Source organism: Ciconia boyciana, chromosome 1 (genome assembly GCF_034638445.1).
Source record: "Ciconia boyciana chromosome 1, ASM3463844v1, whole genome shotgun sequence".
NCBI lineage: Eukaryota > Metazoa > Chordata > Aves > Ciconiiformes > Ciconiidae > Ciconia > Ciconia boyciana.
This window is the reverse complement of record NC_132934.1, coordinates 136,857,449-136,875,647: the sequence shown is the minus strand read 5'-3', so window position 1 is coordinate 136,875,647 and position 18,199 is coordinate 136,857,449. Positions and strand designations below refer to the sequence as shown.

At 40.0% G+C, this 18,199-nt stretch overlaps 2 protein-coding genes across 5 annotated transcripts in view; both read left to right on the top strand.

The window, feature by feature from the left end:
- The first annotated feature begins 1,724 nt into the window (after positions 1 to 1,724).
- The window catches only part of RAB9A (RAB9A, member RAS oncogene family), a 32,977-nt gene continuing 16,502 nt past the window's right edge, over positions 1,725 to 18,199 (top strand). Inside the window, exon 1 of one of the 2 annotated variants that reach the window (XM_072849471.1) lies at positions 1,725 to 1,859. The gene's annotated coding sequence lies outside the window, so the exon portion shown is untranslated. The remainder of the gene's footprint in view (positions 1,860 to 18,199) is intronic. The other variant, XM_072849470.1, reaches the window with a different exon arrangement.
- Positions 1,729 to 16,988, top strand: TCEANC (transcription elongation factor A N-terminal and central domain containing). Of its 3 annotated transcripts, XM_072849451.1 has the most exons (3): positions 1,738 to 1,859; positions 3,111 to 3,224; positions 15,307 to 16,988. In XM_072849451.1, exon 3 carries the CDS (start codon positions 15,426 to 15,428, stop codon positions 16,395 to 16,397), a length of 972 nt encoding a protein of 323 aa, XP_072705552.1. In that variant the 5' UTR covers positions 1,738 to 1,859; positions 3,111 to 3,224; positions 15,307 to 15,425; the 3' UTR covers positions 16,398 to 16,988. The 3 variants fall into 3 exon arrangements, with proteins under 3 accessions (XP_072705545.1, XP_072705552.1, XP_072705551.1); XM_072849444.1 differs by lacking the exon at positions 3,111 to 3,224 and having other exon boundaries at positions 1,729 to 1,859; XM_072849450.1 differs by lacking the exon at positions 3,111 to 3,224 and having other exon boundaries at positions 1,773 to 1,885.

Below are 18,199 nucleotides of genomic sequence, written 5' to 3'. Positions count from 1 at the left end.
AGATCTGGACAGTCATGTCATCTGCTTTAAATTCTTCATCTCTTGTTTCATAAAACTACGGACTCTTTGGGATAGCTTTTGTCCCACACTTTGTTGCTGTGTGAGCCACAAAGACAAGGCAAAAAGGAAGCCTGATCTCAACTGTGGCCTCCAGCTAGCCAGGGCTAACCATTGCACCACGCGTTCGATCACTGATGAATTTGTGACTTTGGCACAAATACATTGCGAGTTAAGTATTAAACAGCATTAGCAGTCATTTAGGGTTCTTCAGTTATCAGCGTATAATGCAACCACTGCAGCACGAGCAAGGAAAGGTTTGATACCACTCAATAACGACCACTGATTACTGGTTCATTACAATAATTTAATAAATTGCTTATGTGATTTTTTTACATCCTATACAACAATGCGAGGCTTTTTTTTTCTTTGTGATTAGTACTGGTGATGTTCATTATGTGAAAATAGGGAAAAAGAGGTGTGTCTGCAGTGCATGATATTCATGCTGAAATTTATTTGGCAAGGTCAGGTAGGTAAGTTCAGTTTACTGTCAGCAGAGGGCAACATAGGCCTCATTAGTGAATAAAACCACGTATTAAAAATCACACCGACTTTTTACTGTAATTGAGAATAAACCCCAGCATGCACCTGTACAGTTGCCGTAGAGCCAAAGTTCTAGAAGTATTAATCTTTTACAAAATCATTTTGAATGGCTATGTAAAACATATATGAAGGAGGAAAGCACTGCAATAAGGGCAATGACAAATACCTTTACTTTAACTAAAATACATCAACTTTTAGGTGTTTACTGCATAATCTGATATGTCCAGCACACTTCATTATATCCAAAAGCTGTTACGCCGTGGAGTAAGTTTTATAATATTTATTTTGTTTAACCCTGTGTATACCCATAGCTCTGTTTGTCATCCAAAAGATTAGATGGTTATACCAAAAGTAATGCAGTACAATGTTGAAAATGAGAAGTTTTACAACGTTTTTTCTGTTCTCCGTTAGCCTTAGGTGTGATAATCATTTACCCCACTTGGTGTGTCACGCTGTCTTTCCCAAGTGGTGTTTGCTCGAGGACTATGTCATGACTGAGGTTAAAGTTTAAAATCACATGAATATCATCTACTTTTTCATTCATCTCCAGGCTGAGGGGAGCCCAAGAGCTTTTCCAGCTTTCCCAAGCAGAGCGCTCCCAAAGCCATGCTGGCAAGGCCTGTGTCCAGCTCCCGCTCCGTCAGCATGGCCAGTCCCGCTGGCTCCATCAGCATGGCCGGATTCCCACCGCCATGCAGCTGGGCACCGGGGGAAGGCAGTGCCCAGCACAGGGGTCCCACAGCAGCATCCTGGTGCTCCTTTCACCCCATGGCTGTGCCAGATACCAGAATGGAGCAATGCCCAAAATGTGGTGGCAGCCTCAGCAGAAGCTGTGCCTTCACGTCTCAGGCTGCTCAGGAGAGCAAGTTATTTCCATGGCTGCTGCTTTCCTCCGGGTGCTTACAGCCCTGCAGAAGCCCTGGGGGACAGCACAGGAGCTCACACTGAGTACGTGTGTGTGTGTCCCCCGCCACCTCCATGGCCGTCTAACAACGGGACGTGGCTTCTCAGCCCGGGAGCTGCTCCCGCCCACAGCGGGAGCAAGCGGGGCTCCCCATGCTCTAAGGCGAGTGGTCGCCTCAGGCCCGGCTCCCGCACCAGGGCGCTCCGCCGGCGCTGACAGGCAGCAGCGGGCCGAGGCCAGCGCGCAGCCGCTCGCCCCCGCAGTCCGGCCCGCCCGCTCGCAGAGATGGCGGCGGCGCGGTCCGGCGCGGAGCAGGAAGAGGGAGGGAGGCGCCATGTTGAGGCCCGCTGCGGAGGTAACGGCGTTGGCCCCGCTGCCGGGGTACGGGGGCGAGGGGGGTGGTAGTAGCGCTGTGTGTTTCACCAGGGGCAGCGGGAGTGAGGCCCCCCTTCCTCGGTGATGCCGAAGAGACGCTTCCCCGTGCCCTAGCGCTGGGGGTGAGGTGCGGAAGGGCGGCGGGAGCGAGCGGTGCGGGGGTTCCCCGCAGCGCCGTGAAATGGCGCCTCGCCTCGACCCCCGGGAGTCGCCCCGCTTCTCCCCAGGTCCGGTTTTCCCGTTCGCACGGTGCTAGTCCCGGCTCTGGCCTCGGGGGCCAAAGGGGTTCCCCTGTGCCAAAGGGGTGCAGCGGTAGCAGCTCCCTGAGGAGCGGGGGGGCGTTGGTAGGTAGGTCCGTGCTTGCCTCTCCTGCCTTGGGTGTGCCAGGAGTCTGAGGAGGGGCGACATTTCGCCCCTAAGCAGTACAGCAGTGGATCAAACTTAAGCTAGATGAGTCTGAGGATGTGTAGGGGGAACAGACCTGAGGAGGTTTTCGTGAAGGATTTGGAGAAAAAACACGGAATTAATGTACCCATGGCATTACTGAGTGGCATTTTGGAGCACAGTTAGTGTGTGAGCTGGCGCATCTATTTTATGGGAGTGTTTGCAAGCTTATCTCCACCTAGTTCCTTGGGCCGGTGTCTTGAGTTGCAGGTTACAGTGGTGTTGGTCAGCTGCTGGCGTTGTGAGGCTGACTCCAAACCTCTTCCAGACAAGATGTCATCTCTGGCTGGCTTCCACAGTCAACTCCTTTCAGACAAATACATGCGGCTGGGCTCCTCCCAGCTGTTGTAATTACCTTACTGATTTATATCATAAGCGGCTGTAATTCCTACTCACAGAAGAGGCTGACCTTGAAAATTGCAGGATGGATATCTGTGATGGTAGCATTATGGGAATTTTTTAGGTACTTATTATATTGGTCTCCATGCAGCATTGATGTCTTGAGATAAGTCAGACGATGGCATGAATACAGAAAGGAATTAGAGAGTTCACACTTTTCGATGTAGTATTGTTTTTAATAATTAAATATATAAAAATCCATTTCATTTCAAGTGTATTTCACATCTTATTTCAACCAGTACGTCAGATGTCTTGATCAAGACTCTCAAGTGTTTAGACATTGTGTACTTTCATATTTAAGTATTCATGTTTTAGCAGAAGGAATTTTAGCAGACACTAATAATATCTTACAAATATCCTCTGATTATATCATTCACTTTCTTTGTAGAGGAGTCAGGAACATATGTGCTCTTCTGCATACAAAGGATTTATTTTTAAAGGGAAAAAGTTATATCATTTTTCAGTGGAAAACCTGTAGAAGAATTATAAAGCAATATCTCATGTAAGTATGTCCCTGCCAATGGAATGACAAATAGAAATAGTATTGAGCTGAGGCTTAACTAGAAATTGAGCGTTACAGCAGTAAAAAGTCTGTGTTCATCTGAGAAATGATAAAAAACTCACAAAAGTTCATAAAACATGTTTTTATTACTTACATGTTCCATTTTTTTATTAATTTGTCAGGACAATTTGCCATAAAAAGACATTGCAGACTGAACGTCTAGTTTTGCTTGTAGTGTTATAGAATTGAAGTCTCTGCTAGCTCTATATAAATAAGAATAATCTTTAAAGCTATTTTGTCAAGGAAATGTATTCAAGAGAAAGAATTGCTTGTTCCTTTCCAAAATGACTCATATTTGTTTCTTAAGTATTATGTGAACAAATGTATTTTGAATAGATATGTCTTAAGTACTTTTTTACTTGTTGATTTACGCTCCTATCTGCAAGCCAGTCTGTTTTGTTGGACTTCTGTGCCAATGCTTACTGAAGGAGGATATGAGATCCACCTTAGGAAAGCTTTGTTTAGATTGAGGCCGCCCAGGTTTCAAATCAGTACATCTGCAAGAGGATATAAACAGTATTTATGGAGACTGAAAAACAAGTGGACGTGCAAGAATGTTAGATGAGATCTGTTACTTAAAAGCCAATTTTAAACCTGCAGCTCACAAGTTCTTCAGTAGGTTTAAAAAACCCCACCCAATTAATTGGTAAATGAACAAGAAATTCAAAAGGAACTTAGAAAATAGGGGAGGAAAGCTCTAATACCAAGCAGGAATATGAGAGGTAACATCATTATCATCCTTATAGGTGAACAGGGAAAGTATTGTCAGTCTTCTACAGTTACAGTAGAATGCTCAAAACTCTGATTTCTTCAGGTATTGGTCCTTGGAGCCATGTTGTACATGATAGTGTAACCTTTCTTTTTCAAAAAAGTAAACTAATCATTTTGTCTGTGGAGGAAAGATGGGAACACTACAGGCTTACAGCCTGAAAAGAAATGCAGAACAGCTCCGAGTTTTTTACTTCTAAAGGCATTATAGTGTATAAGCCAATCTCAGTGTACTGAGGATTTTGAATTATGATTTCCCAGTGTTTGGAGGACAGTGTTATGAATGCTTCTTGTGCACAGACACTGAGTAGAGGGAGCAGTCCAGATGTCTGGTACAATCGCAATGGCGGAGAGAGAGAGTGTGCTTCATGAGCTGGAACTGTTAGCATTACCTGTATAAGGCAATACAGTTAATGTATGTTGAAGAAACCAGCTTCCCCTTGGAAGACATCACAGCCTTGCTGAAATTATTTCACTGGTTTGTTGTCCTAAGTGATTGGAATTATGAATATGATAATTTGCATCCATCCAGATGAACAGTTTAGGAGACTAAACTGTATTGAATTAAAGTAGTTAATTAGTTAACAATGACACTAAGATGCTTAAATCACATTGGTATCACCTGGTATGTTTCTTGAGTGAGGAATAATGTTTATAGCATCCTCTTGCTGTGGGAAAATAGTGAAATATTCTTCATATTGTCAGTCAAATTTAACAATAATAATAATTTATTTTTGTTTTTAAATGTGTTACTGTTGGAAAAACATGAATGTTAGGAAATGAAGCAGTCATTTCACAAAGTGCAAATAAAGTAATTTCACACAGTAAGGTTTTGATTGGGTACTAAGGTAAGTGATGTTACAGGAATGGTATTAGCATTTTCTACTTGTCCCAGTTTAAGCTTTGCTCTTCATGACAGAGACATGATGGGAAGATGCCAGATGTACTTCTAGCAAGCTTGGCTTTTTTGTGCAGATGATAAGCTGTACTCTCTAGTTTGCAAGAGACCCTGTTAATTTATAATCACAAAAATTATTGTATGATTTGTGAAAAATTGTGTGCAGCCCCCCCAAAAGCCTGAATCCCTTGATAAACTTCACTCTAGCAGGTCAGCTTAATTAGTACAAAATACATATATCACAATCTGTGTCCCTACCATAGCTAGGTAGCATTAATTCATGTCTGAGTCATCTGCTTAAATTTAATTCATCACTGTTCTTTTCCTATGTGTATTTGTCACTTGCAGCCAAAACAGTAGTTCATGTTTTGAAAATTTACCCTGCATATCAAAAGCCTGACTTTTGACCTGCTGGAACCTCCAGCTAGTACCTCATACTGGCAAGTAGTGGAAAGTGGCTGAGAGAAAAGGTATTCCTCTGCCAGCTTTGGTAAGGCTTCGTCGTAAAAATTTGAAAAACCAGAGAGCCCCATGGAAAATTTGTGTGACCTTGTGCCCAAACTTGAAAGCATGATTTTCAATAAAGTTAGTTAATACTGAAAAATCATCTGGTTGTAGATTAGAGAAACCATGTAAGTGTTTCTTTATTTGAAATGGTGCAAATTTTAAAGCAAAGAGAATCACACATTATTTATACATAATTTCAAATGAAACTGTTAATGACAAATCTCTCTGAACTATATATACATTTTATTATTGCGCCATTGAATCATAGTGTATTAGAAGGTATTGTGAGTCTGTATAGCTATCCTGTTGTGGAAGAGATTAGCTAGTACCTCCACTTGCTACTTGCAATCTGTAACTTGTTAAAACTAAATTCTATCTTTTTTTTTAACTCCTTGGAAGTATTTTATTAAAAACATCAACCATATCAATAGAAATAAAGATTTCAAATCAGTGGAGTAATGCATTACTTGTAACCTTTTCAGGGTTTAAGGTGTTTGTCTAACTCAGATAACCAGTCAGTTCAGTAGAAAAATTAACATGGGTAAGGCAGACAAGATACAGGAAAAGCTAAAATATCTTCCAGTGAGAATCAGTTTAATTCTAAACTAGATTATTAAACCGTTAGCAAGGTAACATCTCTTCTGGGACGTGTGTGTCCACTGTCACAGCAGCTGGAGCTCCTAGAACTCAAAACAGCTGTAGCTGTTCAATTCATAAAGAATTTTCTCAGCTACTTTTTGTCGTGAGACAAGTCAGAGGTGTTATTCGTCTGGTGTAGCTGTAATATTTTGAGTCTTTTCCTGAGCTCCAGCTTATATACTGAGGTCAAACAAAGCCAGTGGCTAAGCAGTCTGGTAAGGGCAACAGCTTTTCCTATCTCATTAAATCCATGCATGTTTATTTGATCTTCTTAGAAAAATGTGCTGACAACTCTACTTTGGGGTTGATCCCTGAGGCTTGGTGACTTCATTATTGTTGTGGTTTAACCCCCAGCCAGCAACTAAGCACCACATGGCCGCTTGCTCACTCCCACCACAATAGGATGGGGAGAGAAGCAGGAGGGTAGGAGTGAGAAAACTCGTGGGTTGAGATAAAGACAGTTTAATACGGAAAGCAAAAGCCACGCACACAAGCAAAGCAAGGAATTCACTGCTTCACATCGGCAGGCAGGTGTTCAGCCATCTCCAGGAAAGCAGGGCTCCATCACGCGAAACAGTTCCTTGGGAAGACAAATGCCATCACTCCGAACATCTCCCCCTTCCTCCTTCTTCCCCCAGCTTTACATGCTGAGCATGACATCATATGGTATGGAATAGCCCTTTGGTCAGTTGGGGTCAGCTGTCCCCGCTGTGTCCCCTCCCAGCTTCTTGTGCACCCCCAGCCTACTTGGTGGTGGGGTGGGGGGAGAGGCAGAAAAGGCCTTGGCTCTGTGTAAGCACTGCTCAGCAATAACAAAAACATCCCTGTGTTATCAACACTCTTTTCAGCACAAATTCAAAACATAGCCCCATACTAGCTACTATGAAGAAAATTTACTCTATCTCAGCCAAAACCAGCACAATTATGCAGTCTATTGATTTTTTTTAAGGAAATAAGAATTCTATTTTAATTAAAAATGGGAGCTCTAGGAGAAGCAACTCCAAATCAGGATTAAAAATTTGCCTTTAAAGGATGCAACTGTGTGCGTCCTCACATGAATGCAATGTACTCTGCCCTCTCTCCCCTGCAAACTCCCTCTCTCGGGAAGAAACCTGTGGGAGAATGGTTCCAGTGAGAGAAACACAGGGTAGAGACAGTATAGCTCCAGATTAGTTAAGAGCGCTGTAGTTCAAGCAGTCACTGATATTAATAATGCAGAACAAAGCTATTGCTCTATCATACTACTTTCCATTATGCACATACTCTTTCACCAGATGTTATCCTGGAAAATTTCTTGAAACAATGTTTTACGTAGTATTCTTACTTAATTTACCTTTTCTTGCTCACTGTGGCTCTGTTCTGTTGTGTGCAGAATAAAAGATGCATTTTTCCTCTGGCACTACAGTGATTGCATTCTGCAAGTGAGGTAGAGATTTTTGGGGAATGGTTTTGCAGTAATCCTGAGCTTATGTACTCCACTGCTTGTGGATCTTTGACCGAGAAGTGACTCTCTTGGTCAGTGAGGTGTCAGTGGTCATGGGCATCTGGCAATAGTACCATTGTATTGTCTCAGCTGTTATTGTATTCCCTTAGATTTATTCATATGGCTATTCTGTATAGTTCAGAAATTTTTAGGGGTGGGAGGCAGTCCTGCTGAGAGGCAGGAAGAGCTCTGATTTTTGCCAAGATGAAATAAAAGCCCTGAAAAATGATTTATTGGTGACATCTTTGATGACCGCTCTCCCACTGTAGACAGGATGAAGGAATGTTTTGGGTTCTGGAGGCTGGCTGTGAGAATTCTCTGATTTCCTCTTAGGCTCTGAGTTCAAAATAGCATTTGATCATTTTCATTGTTTATATGGAATTTAGGTTGCCCAAAGCAAGAAATCTGGTGTTTCCAGGACTGTGCTATGCACCATCTCTGCTATAGCATTAACCACATTCTTGGCAGAACTTTTATTACACCGTTAGGAGTACTTGGCTTCTTCTGGTCTTTATCTTGGCTGTGGTCTGGATTTTTTTCTGATTACATAGAACTCCTTGGAGAAAAAAAATGGTCTACATCAGAGGTTGGGATGAGGGAGAAGAGGAGTGGTGTTCAGCCATCTATACCCTTCCAAGACTTACTTGGATGCATTCTGAGTTTGTCTTGGTTTATCAGTGGGAGTTAGCTGTACTAAGGCAAAATAGACTATGGCTTTGCACCAGATAAGGCGTATAGCAGAGACAAGGCATTTACCCCAAATGGTTTGGGGGGGGCAATGTTTTTCCCAGGCTTTGCAGTTAGCACCAAATGTCTCAGGCTGGGGTTTTTTGTTTGTTTGTTTTCTCCTGCTTAGTCATTTTACTGTTTAAAAAAGTCCTGATTCAACTTGGTATTATTACAGGATGACCATATTTTAAACCTGAGGTAGCCTGATCTTTTTTTCCTTAGCAGCAAACTTGACTGTCAAGATTTCTATTGATCACCATCATTTAGTCTTGTATACTCAAGTGACTCATTATACCATGCAGTCAGTGTGAGAGCTTCTAATGATTTGGCAAGAAAGTACCTCATCAGCACAACATTACAGAGTCTCATTGTAAATACGAGTCAATCTCTACCTTGTAACCTTCAATAGACACTTGGAATTCAAACAGATGTTCTCATGCATTGCTAAAAGTTAAGCAGGATGGAAATCCCTTGTGTAGCTGTAGGAGGGATGAGGATGTTTATTTTGTACTGCACAAAACTGTGATGCTATCATTTGTACTTTTGTTCTTGCATCTCTACAATAACAAAAATGCGTGATTCATTTAATAACTTAAGAAAAAAAATCCTTTTTCTTGGATTTCTTACCTCTTGGAACGAGGAAGACAGCAGAACAGTGCTGACTGAGTACGATTCAGTTAATTTTACAAATATTTGTTCAGCAGCATTTGCCACATAGCATTAAATCAGGTAGAAATGTGGTTGAATTCCAAATTTAAAAAATGTTGAATGAAAGAGCAAAGTACAGGACAGTGACTGGATAAGGGACGCACCCTTTCCCTCCTGTCTGTATCTCAGCACCTTTGGACTTACAGGGGTTTTTTGCCAAATGCAGGCAAACAGGTGCCCTAAAAATGTGAAGTCTCCTAAAGGTCACAGGGAAATAGTTTTATCTTTTTTCTTAAGAGGTTGGAGTTTCTCATTATGCACATTTCACAAGACTCCATGGGTTTGCTATACTACAGCTCCCTCAAGTGGTACAATAATTTCCCATTTGGAATTGGAGCTTGGTTTCTGTGAAACACTTGCTTTCTCTTGAGAAAGTTTTGAGGCTTCCCCCAACTTCCTCTTTGTTCTGTCCCTCCCCCCCCGCCCCCCCCCCCGTTGAACATTATGAACAGCTGCTTAGGACTGGGCGGTTATCAGAGAAGTAGAGCTGTGGGTTAAAGGGTTATGATTGTGGTCTTTGTTCTGCATCTGACCTACTGAACCAGCTTGAGCAGGTTATTTCACCCTGTAGGCCTCACTTTTGTCATCTGAGAACTAGAGAGAATGATAAATATTATAGACTACCTAGAGTTGTTTTAAACTCTAATTTCTCTAATTTTTTTTGAAATAACGCTTATTTCAATCAATGATTTTGCTTATCTGACACAGCAGAAAACTCAAAAATCCCTTGTCAGTGAGCAGTCAGAGATCTGTCAGCTGTCTTGCCATCATTCCACAAACAGCAAACCCCTGATTTACAGCAGAAATATCGGAGTTCAAGGACCAGGATTCTGAGCACGAAAGAACTCAAGCTTGCTATACTTAGGTTCCCAGTGAACTTCAGCTAGAAAATACACTCGGGTATTACCACTGCATCAGTAGTTTCTTGTTTCTCCCTATAAGAACATGAAAAACATGTTTTCTACAGTTGTCCGAGGAAATCATGTTGTGCCTTGATTAGAGAAGCAGAGGAGGTTCTTGACATCCAGACTTAATATGAAATGCTACGCAGTATTCCCAGTATTAAAGAAGAGCTCTGCCTCATCCTTTGAAGGAAGCCAGCAGTAGTGAAAGGAACCATTTCATAACCTTATATGTTCTTTATAAGTTCAGGAATCTCTGTTTAATTTCTGATCCTGTAAAATAATGGTCTCTGTCAACCTTGGTGATAAATCCAGTCCTTGCTTGACTTATAGGGCAACAAATGCAGAAAAAACCTTTTTTTTTTTTTTTTACCACACTGCCTTTTAATTTGGAAGCTGAGATTAAATTTAATGATTGAGTAGTTAGCATAGTATTTCAGATGTATATATTACTTTTCATCCTGAAGGACCTTAAAATCCTTTGCAAACTAGGTACACAACAAAGCCAGTGGCATTCCAAGAATGCTTTCCCCAGGGAAAGCTCTCTGTTGTCACTGATAGACATGTTTATTAGCTTTATTTACTGGTTTCTCTGCTGGCTGTTTCTTGTGCTTCTGCCAGTTACCAGTGAATATCCCACTCCATTGAAGTAATTAATTATGGATTTGGTTCTGTTCTTGTGATGTATTTTTGATGACTTATTTTTTCTGTTACTTTTATCTAGCTTTGCTTAATAAGTTTGAAGGGAGTCATTCAGTCTTACCTCTTTGCTATATGTTGTACATGTTGAGGAAAGCATTCCCCTAGAAGTGATTGTTTTGACTTAAATGTGAGTAGTCTGTTAGGTGGTTGAATTTCCAAAATTATTTTAAAATAATTATTCATGTTTTGATGTCCATATTCTGTTTTCAGTTTGCTTATTTAACTGCTGCCATAACATTTATGTACTTGAATTTAATGTTGCATAAACTTGAAAAAGTCAATGCATGACTAAGAAGATCTTAAAATTTCTAATAATTTAATTTATTGCCTTAGCACACGTGTGAAAAAAGTCCTAAGGTAGAACATATATACTGCATTTAATCCAATCTAAACCAGCCTTTTATATATCTGGTAGAGGGTTAAAAAAAAACCAAAACAGGTTGTCTTAGATCTGCCTATTAGAAAAAAAGCATCTTAGTGTGGGGTGATGAGTTAGCATATGTCAGCTCCCTCTCAGTAGCTGTAGGTGTCCGGTAAGTGTAAAGTAATTCACCGTGAGTGTGTGGCAGGATGGCTTCCTTCTCGCTGCAAATGCCAACGCATGAGCTCCAGCTCCCCTCAGAGGCTTTGTGTTAGTCACCTCAGCTGCCAATGCCCACTCATAGCTGTGGAGCCAAAGAAATCTTTTTCAGCCGTATAATTTTCTTGTGTGAGATTGGCCACAGAAATGGGCATGTCTTCACCTTGCCGCCCTGGGCACTGCCTAGGGTCAGGTGGATAACCATGAGCAAGAAGCACTATCGTAAAGCAGATAATATCCATGGCCTTTATGCACCATTTCTTACGTACAGATCCTCACCCTGCAATATTAGAGAGGAAAACTTCTGTGAAGCATAGTCCTCAATTGAAAGATCAAAATAACTCACCTTTGTCGCAGGGTAGAAGTATATGCATGGGCAAATAATCAACAGGCACTTTGTGTGTAGTAATTTCTTTGCATGTCCATAGTCCTGTGTACTAAATTCATGAAGTCATCTTTCATTTGGGTAAGTATATTTTATGGTATGTGTAGCATAATACGATACATGCACAGATAGGTAGAAGAACTGAAGAAAATGACGTTTGAAGTGGAGTATGTTGGAAGGAGCAGAACTGATTCTAAGGCACAGGGCAGTCATACTGGCTGAGCATATAACTGTCACCAACTCTGCCCTAGATTGCATGAAAAACGGTAAGCGCCAGCAGATCATCATTTTCTAATGTCAGCTACTTAGTGTTCAGGAGACAGGGAACCGTCCTGCTGTAGTGATGGCTGCCCTACATAAGAAAATACCTCTTTCCACTTTCACAGCCTCTGCATGTTCCTGCAGCAGAACAGATGAGCGAGGATGCAATTATACGTGCTTTTCAGTATGATGATGCATAGAGTTCAACTTAAGTATTTGGAAAATGCATCCTGTTTCTCTGATTCTGAAACTTCTTGAGTAGTAAATCAGTTTCTGTAGTGGCGATTATTGAGGTTTTGCAGGTCTTCGAAATGTCAGACAAGAATGAGCTGTTTAAATACAGGTTAAGTGAATGCAGAGGTCATTCGCTGTGGAGGTCAGATTTGTCAGTGGTTTAGGATTATAGAAATGGATGAAGGTTTATGCTCTCTCTTTCTCTGTCCTTTTCTTTTGTGGAGCTCTGAGGCCCTACCTAAAGTTTGAACTTACTTCTGTCATGCAGGAAACAAGTTAGCTGGGATGGTGGTCATAGAAAGCATCAGAGCATGCAAATTACCCAGCTGTATCACTTGTCCTTCCTCTTCCCCCATTCTCAGGCGATTTCATCATGGAAACAGTGATGGTGCAAGAAATCTGCTTATGAGTTCCTTTAAACATGGACATGTGTGTCTAGCCTTGCGTCAATCTCTATGAGGCAGATGACTTTGTCTAGAGTAGAATCAGGATATATGCAACTTCAGAAAAAACTGGTTTCGTGCACAAATTTAGAAGACTAACTCACAAGAAAAGAGGAACACTTAACACTCATAACACACCATTCAATTCTGCATTCTACATTTAATTCTCCTTTTCAGCAAACAGGAGAATAATGTTAGTAGTATTAACTCTTTTTGTGTGTAAATTTGCACATTGCATTGCACTGAGCATTCTTTGGTCAAAGGGCTTGGTAAAAAGGAATCACAAGGAAATCTTATTCAAGCCATGAGAGTGCATTCTGAAATCCCCTTTTTCTTTTCATTTAACGCATAAGAGTATATGGGAGCATGCTTTAATAATGCTACGGCTGTAAGAAAATAGGTACTTTTTAGGATATAGAGGGATGTGTCTAACTTTTAAGAATTTCCAAAAACAGCAATTAGGAGTTTGTAGATGTTGCAGTTTTGAAATTGTTTTGCAGGTGTCACTATTTTTGAGCTGCCCTGCCTTGATACTCAAACTGTAATATGATGCCAGAGCTAGCAAGGGAAAGGGCAGCAGTGGGGACCTCAGTTAAAAGTTTACTAGTCCAGCTTGCTTCTCTGTTAGCAGCTATAAAGAGAAACTTTTGGAAGAGTTATAACATCATCTCTTGCATAGCAAGTGAAAGGTTGAGGGTCATGTAGGAACCAGAATGGCGTTTTGGGCTTAAGATGCACTGAGTTATGTCAGGCTCACTTACTTAAACTTGCTGCAGAGTAGCCCTAAACCTTCGCTTTGCAGTTCCCAATAAAATGTGTTCTGCTACTTACTGTTTAGTAATTGAGGAAATCCCCAATATCAAGTTACGGTGACATATAAAAGTTCCTCAAAAGGCCTGACTCTGACATCTCCACCAGGTGTTTGAAAAAGTCATTTAGGTCAGTGGTTTTTGATCAGATACCATGCCCACATTAGCTGGTTAATTTTATTCTTTTGAAGTAACAAGGGCTTGAGGAAAAAGTCTGAAATGAAAAAAAAAACAAAACCAAAAAACAATTCACAGGTATCTCACCTGTCTGCTGTAGAAGTTATTATTAACTAAAACAACGTGAGTGTGCAAGTTTTCCTAACCTTTCTAACTTTTTATGGTTTATGGGTCATTCTTAATGCATATGTCTAATTTCTGCATGTATCAATGTTTCTCCATTATACAGGCTACAACATATACATGACACTGGCAAAACCAAACAAATTTGTGAAAAACATAGCTGTGCTACACATTGGTCCCTACTCCAAATTAGTCTTCTAATGCCAAACCTATGTATTTAATTTTAACTAAAGGGTATGCTATGAGAAACCAAGTGGAAATTTGCAGATTTTATTAAAAATAAAACCACAGATAGCCAAACATCTCAGCATTTATTATAAGGATTTGTCAAAAAATCTTGGTAAGTTAGGGTATAGTTGCAGGAATGACTGATTTTAAAAAAACAAAAACCAACCAAACATACAACCCCCAAAAACCAGCAACCAAAAAAGCACCTTACAATGTGGAGTTTTTGGACCTGCTTTGATTTTTCTATTATTCTGTATCATTGCAACTTGTACTGAGTTCATTTGTAGTCAGATGCTTGAAAACTGAAAAATGGAAAAAGAGGTTTATATATAGGTTCCCAAAAGTTGAGACATAAGTCAGTTTTCCTGAGGAGGGTTATTTTGTATATGCATTCTGGAAAGATGACAGCAATTATCTACCTGGGTTTGGAGTCTTGTAGTAAACTTCCATGTCATTGCAACTTTCAGATTAAATTCGTGCAGTGTTTACTTACAAATCTGCCATTGGAGGTTATGGGGAAGCGATTCCAGAATGTATTCAGCAGTGTGAGATCATTATGTTATTCAAATACATGTTATAGCAGAAAGTCCCAGACATGGTTTTTAATAGACTTTAAATTTCTGTGATAGAAAAACAAACTGATTTTCTGAAAACAGCATTCTTATTAAATTCAATTTGTTGATACCAATACTGTAAAAACCCTACTAATATTTTTATTGTTTCTCTGTATGTGTGAGGAGGGGGGAATATGTTGCCTATAAAGCCTCCTTTTTATTTTTTGGAAAGCTTATCATTTGATAATAGTGTCTAGATTTCAAACATCAACGGGTGGTCATCTGGTGCTTTTGGTGAAAAATGCTGAATTTCAGAACTCGTTGCTTCTTGGTAGTCCAGTGGTACTAGAGTCTACTAATGCACAAACACTGCAAAGTCTACCTGTAATCTCATACAGTAGAGTGGTTGTGTAGTTACCTACCTTCTTGTAGTAGTTGAGAATCTCCCTGTGAACTTCTGTTGTGGTGTGCATGCATAGAAAACCAAGTACGACAAACATTTTTATTATGCTAGCAGTGTCTTTGTTAGTGTGGTTTTTGGCAAGACACTCTGCTTTTCCTTAAAAATTAATGTCATACCCTACTTTTTAAATGTTAACCCTATCCCAGCAGAAGTCCCTGTGGGCTCTCCTTTCCGACAGTATTTTCCTTGCATGAGTTAGACTAGCGCACCCGCTTGCATTTTTCCAGGACCCAGGCTCCTCTGCATTTTGCATTTGCTCCACTAACTCTACTGTACACCATTTGAAGGAAAATCTGGCAGAACCAGTGATGTATACAAATAAAACAGTGTAAAATAACATAAAATAAAAAGAAAACCTTATGAGAATATACAGAAAATTAATTAATGTCATAACTGCAATAAATATGCTAAACATTTTTTCACTTTCAGGTTTAAAAATATCTGACCAGAAAAATATTGTACACAGAGCCCATTGTATTGAAAAGCTACTGTCTGAGAACAATTTCCAAGATATTGAGGATCATCTTAAAGAACTTGAAGATGTTGATATGACTATAGACTATCTTCAGGGGACAGAAGTTGCCAAGGCTGTATACAGAGTACTCAAGAGCTGCCCTTCAGTAGAGTTGAAAAAGAAAGCAAAGCAGTTATTATCAAGGTGGAAAGCACTTTACAAGAATAACTGTGGTCAGTCAATGCAAGTGAAAAAGTCAGTTTCTGTGTATGTGAAAGAGGAAATTGAACATCTCAGTGTGGTTCCTAAAGGGCAGTCACTGTCTGAAGGACCATGTCAGCAGGAGGCATTAGATGCTTCTAGTTCTAAAATTTTGGTCCCATCGCAAACTGTTAAAAATGTGGTACGTAAGGACATAGAAGGCAGCATGAATCAGCTTTCTTCGTTTGAGGAACAACACGCTGATAATGAAGATTCTAAACCTCTTGTTAATGAAGCAAGTCTGCAGCAGGATCCGATGAGAGCTCTGAGGTGTAAATGTACGGATCTTCTTTCTAAAGCTTTGACTGGTTCTGCCAAAGACAAAGAAGAAACTGATAAATGGCTAGAGCTATCTAAACAAATTGAAGAACATATTTTTGCTCTTCATGCTAAAAATGACAAAAAGTATAAAAATTGCATCAGAAGCAAAATCTCTAACCTGAAGAACCCTAAAAGTTGCCACTTAAAACATAACCTTTTTTCAGGGGCGTTGAGTCCAAAGGCTTTTGCTGAGATGACGGTGATGGAAATGGCCAGTGATGAACTGAAACAGCTCAGGGCTCTGTACACAGAATCATCTGTTCAGGAACATCAGCTTCCACAAGTTATTAATGGCACACAGACAAACAAAATAAAGTGTAGGCGCTGTGAAAAATTTAACTGCACTGTCACTATGATCGCCAGAGGAACTCTCTTTCTTCCAGGTTGGATGCGAAACACAAATCCAGATGAACAAATGTTGACTTACGTTATTTGTAATGAATGTGGAGAACAGTGGTATCACAGCAGATGGATTTGTTTGTAACGCTGTCCCTCTTTAATAAGTGGTTTAGAAACATAGATGTGAGAAGGTATCTCTGTTGAAACTTGTCCTGGTTTCAGCTGAGATAGAGTTAATTTTCTCTATAGTGGCTGGTGTGGGGCTATGTTTTGGATTTGTGCTGAAAACAGTGTTGATAATACAGAGATGTTTTAGTTGTTGCTGCACTAGTCAAGGACTTTTCAGCTTCCCATGCTCTGCCAGGTGCAGAAGAAGCTGGGAGGGGACAGAGCCAGGATGGTTGATCCAAACTAAACCACATGGCTAAACCACGACAAAACTGTATAATTTAAAATTTTGTATTGATGTTATGTAGATGCTGCCACTAAGAAGTACAAAATGAGTTTTAAAAAATTGCTAAGTGATTCTTGAAGATTACTTGAATAAAGCTATGTGTGTTTAAATAATGTCAATATGTAAAGAAATAAAAGAAAAAAGGGAAAAATGGTAACACTATATCTGAGAGAGGAATGTTCACTAGTATATCAGTTAAAAGTATTCCAAGTGCTGCAATTTTTTCCCCAAGGTACTGACTACTTGGAATTTTCATTATCTTCACCAGGAGTTATTTCACAGAACGTAAGTTTCGTTTACAGTAAACAAACTGTTTCCAAAACTGCAGTTCACATACTTGTGTGCATTGCAGAATGTTCAGCATGGATTCACTCCTTAATTAAATCCCTTTTTGCAAGTAAATGTTAGATTATTAGTTTGTTTTGAGGGGTAATGTCTAAAAGGAAAAAAGGAATGAAAAATAGAGTGTAAAAGCGGGGGGGAAGGCAGCTAGCAAATGAGAGCAAAAATGAAATTCTGCTCTAGCTTTTTATAGCTATTGGGAGGAAAACAGGACTTCTGACAATCTATCAGTTTGCAGTTCAGATGTGCAATGTAAGATGGTGTGTCCTGCAACTGTTAAATTAATGGAAGATCAGACAATAGTTTATTTCAGAAAATTATGTAAATACATTATTATATTTACCTTTATTTAATAAATAAAGGCATGAAGTTAATAGGAGTTAATTACTTTCTGAATGGATATCCTCTCTTGAACTGGGACATCTGTCCTGAACTGAGCAAATCAATTTTTTTATGTAGTGCAGGTTACCCAGAAAAAATGAGTAGAAGGATATTTAATAGCTAAAGTTTTTATACATATTTTTGTTCCAGAGTCAAAAGGATTCCCACTGGCTGTATACTAGAAGCATTTATTTATCAAGAAATATCATCTTAGCGTTCTTCTCACTCAAGTAATAGCCCTGTTGGGTTTTTTTTCTGCAAAACTTAAAATTACTTCAAAATCGGGTATTTGAATACTTTGAATGGAGTATATATCAGAAGTCAGGGAGATCTTTCTTTTCTGAACTGGGAGAACCACCCAAGTCTGGGTATCTTTCACGGCTTTCTGTTTCTAGGTATCTTTCACAGTCTGTAGAAGACTATGTTCATACTGTGTGTCCCTGTTTTGGTTTCTTCACTCTTTTTGAGTTACTGTTTTGAGTTAAATGAGAGGAAATGGGTCTTGCATTGAGTCCTAATTTTCTGAGCACATGAATATGTCAACTCACTGACCTGAGGAAATGCAGTGAAGACTGTCTGCCCTGCCTGAGAGGTTAGGTTCTTGCAGCAAAGCAGTAGTACTGTTTGGAAACACAACCTTCATAATGAGTTTCCTTGTTGGGGTACGGACGAGATGGTGAAATGCGTCAATAAATTGCCAAAGTCATGCTTTAGGCACAGAGGGAAGTGGTTTGTTTCATCCTATTGTATAAACACAATAAACCTGCATA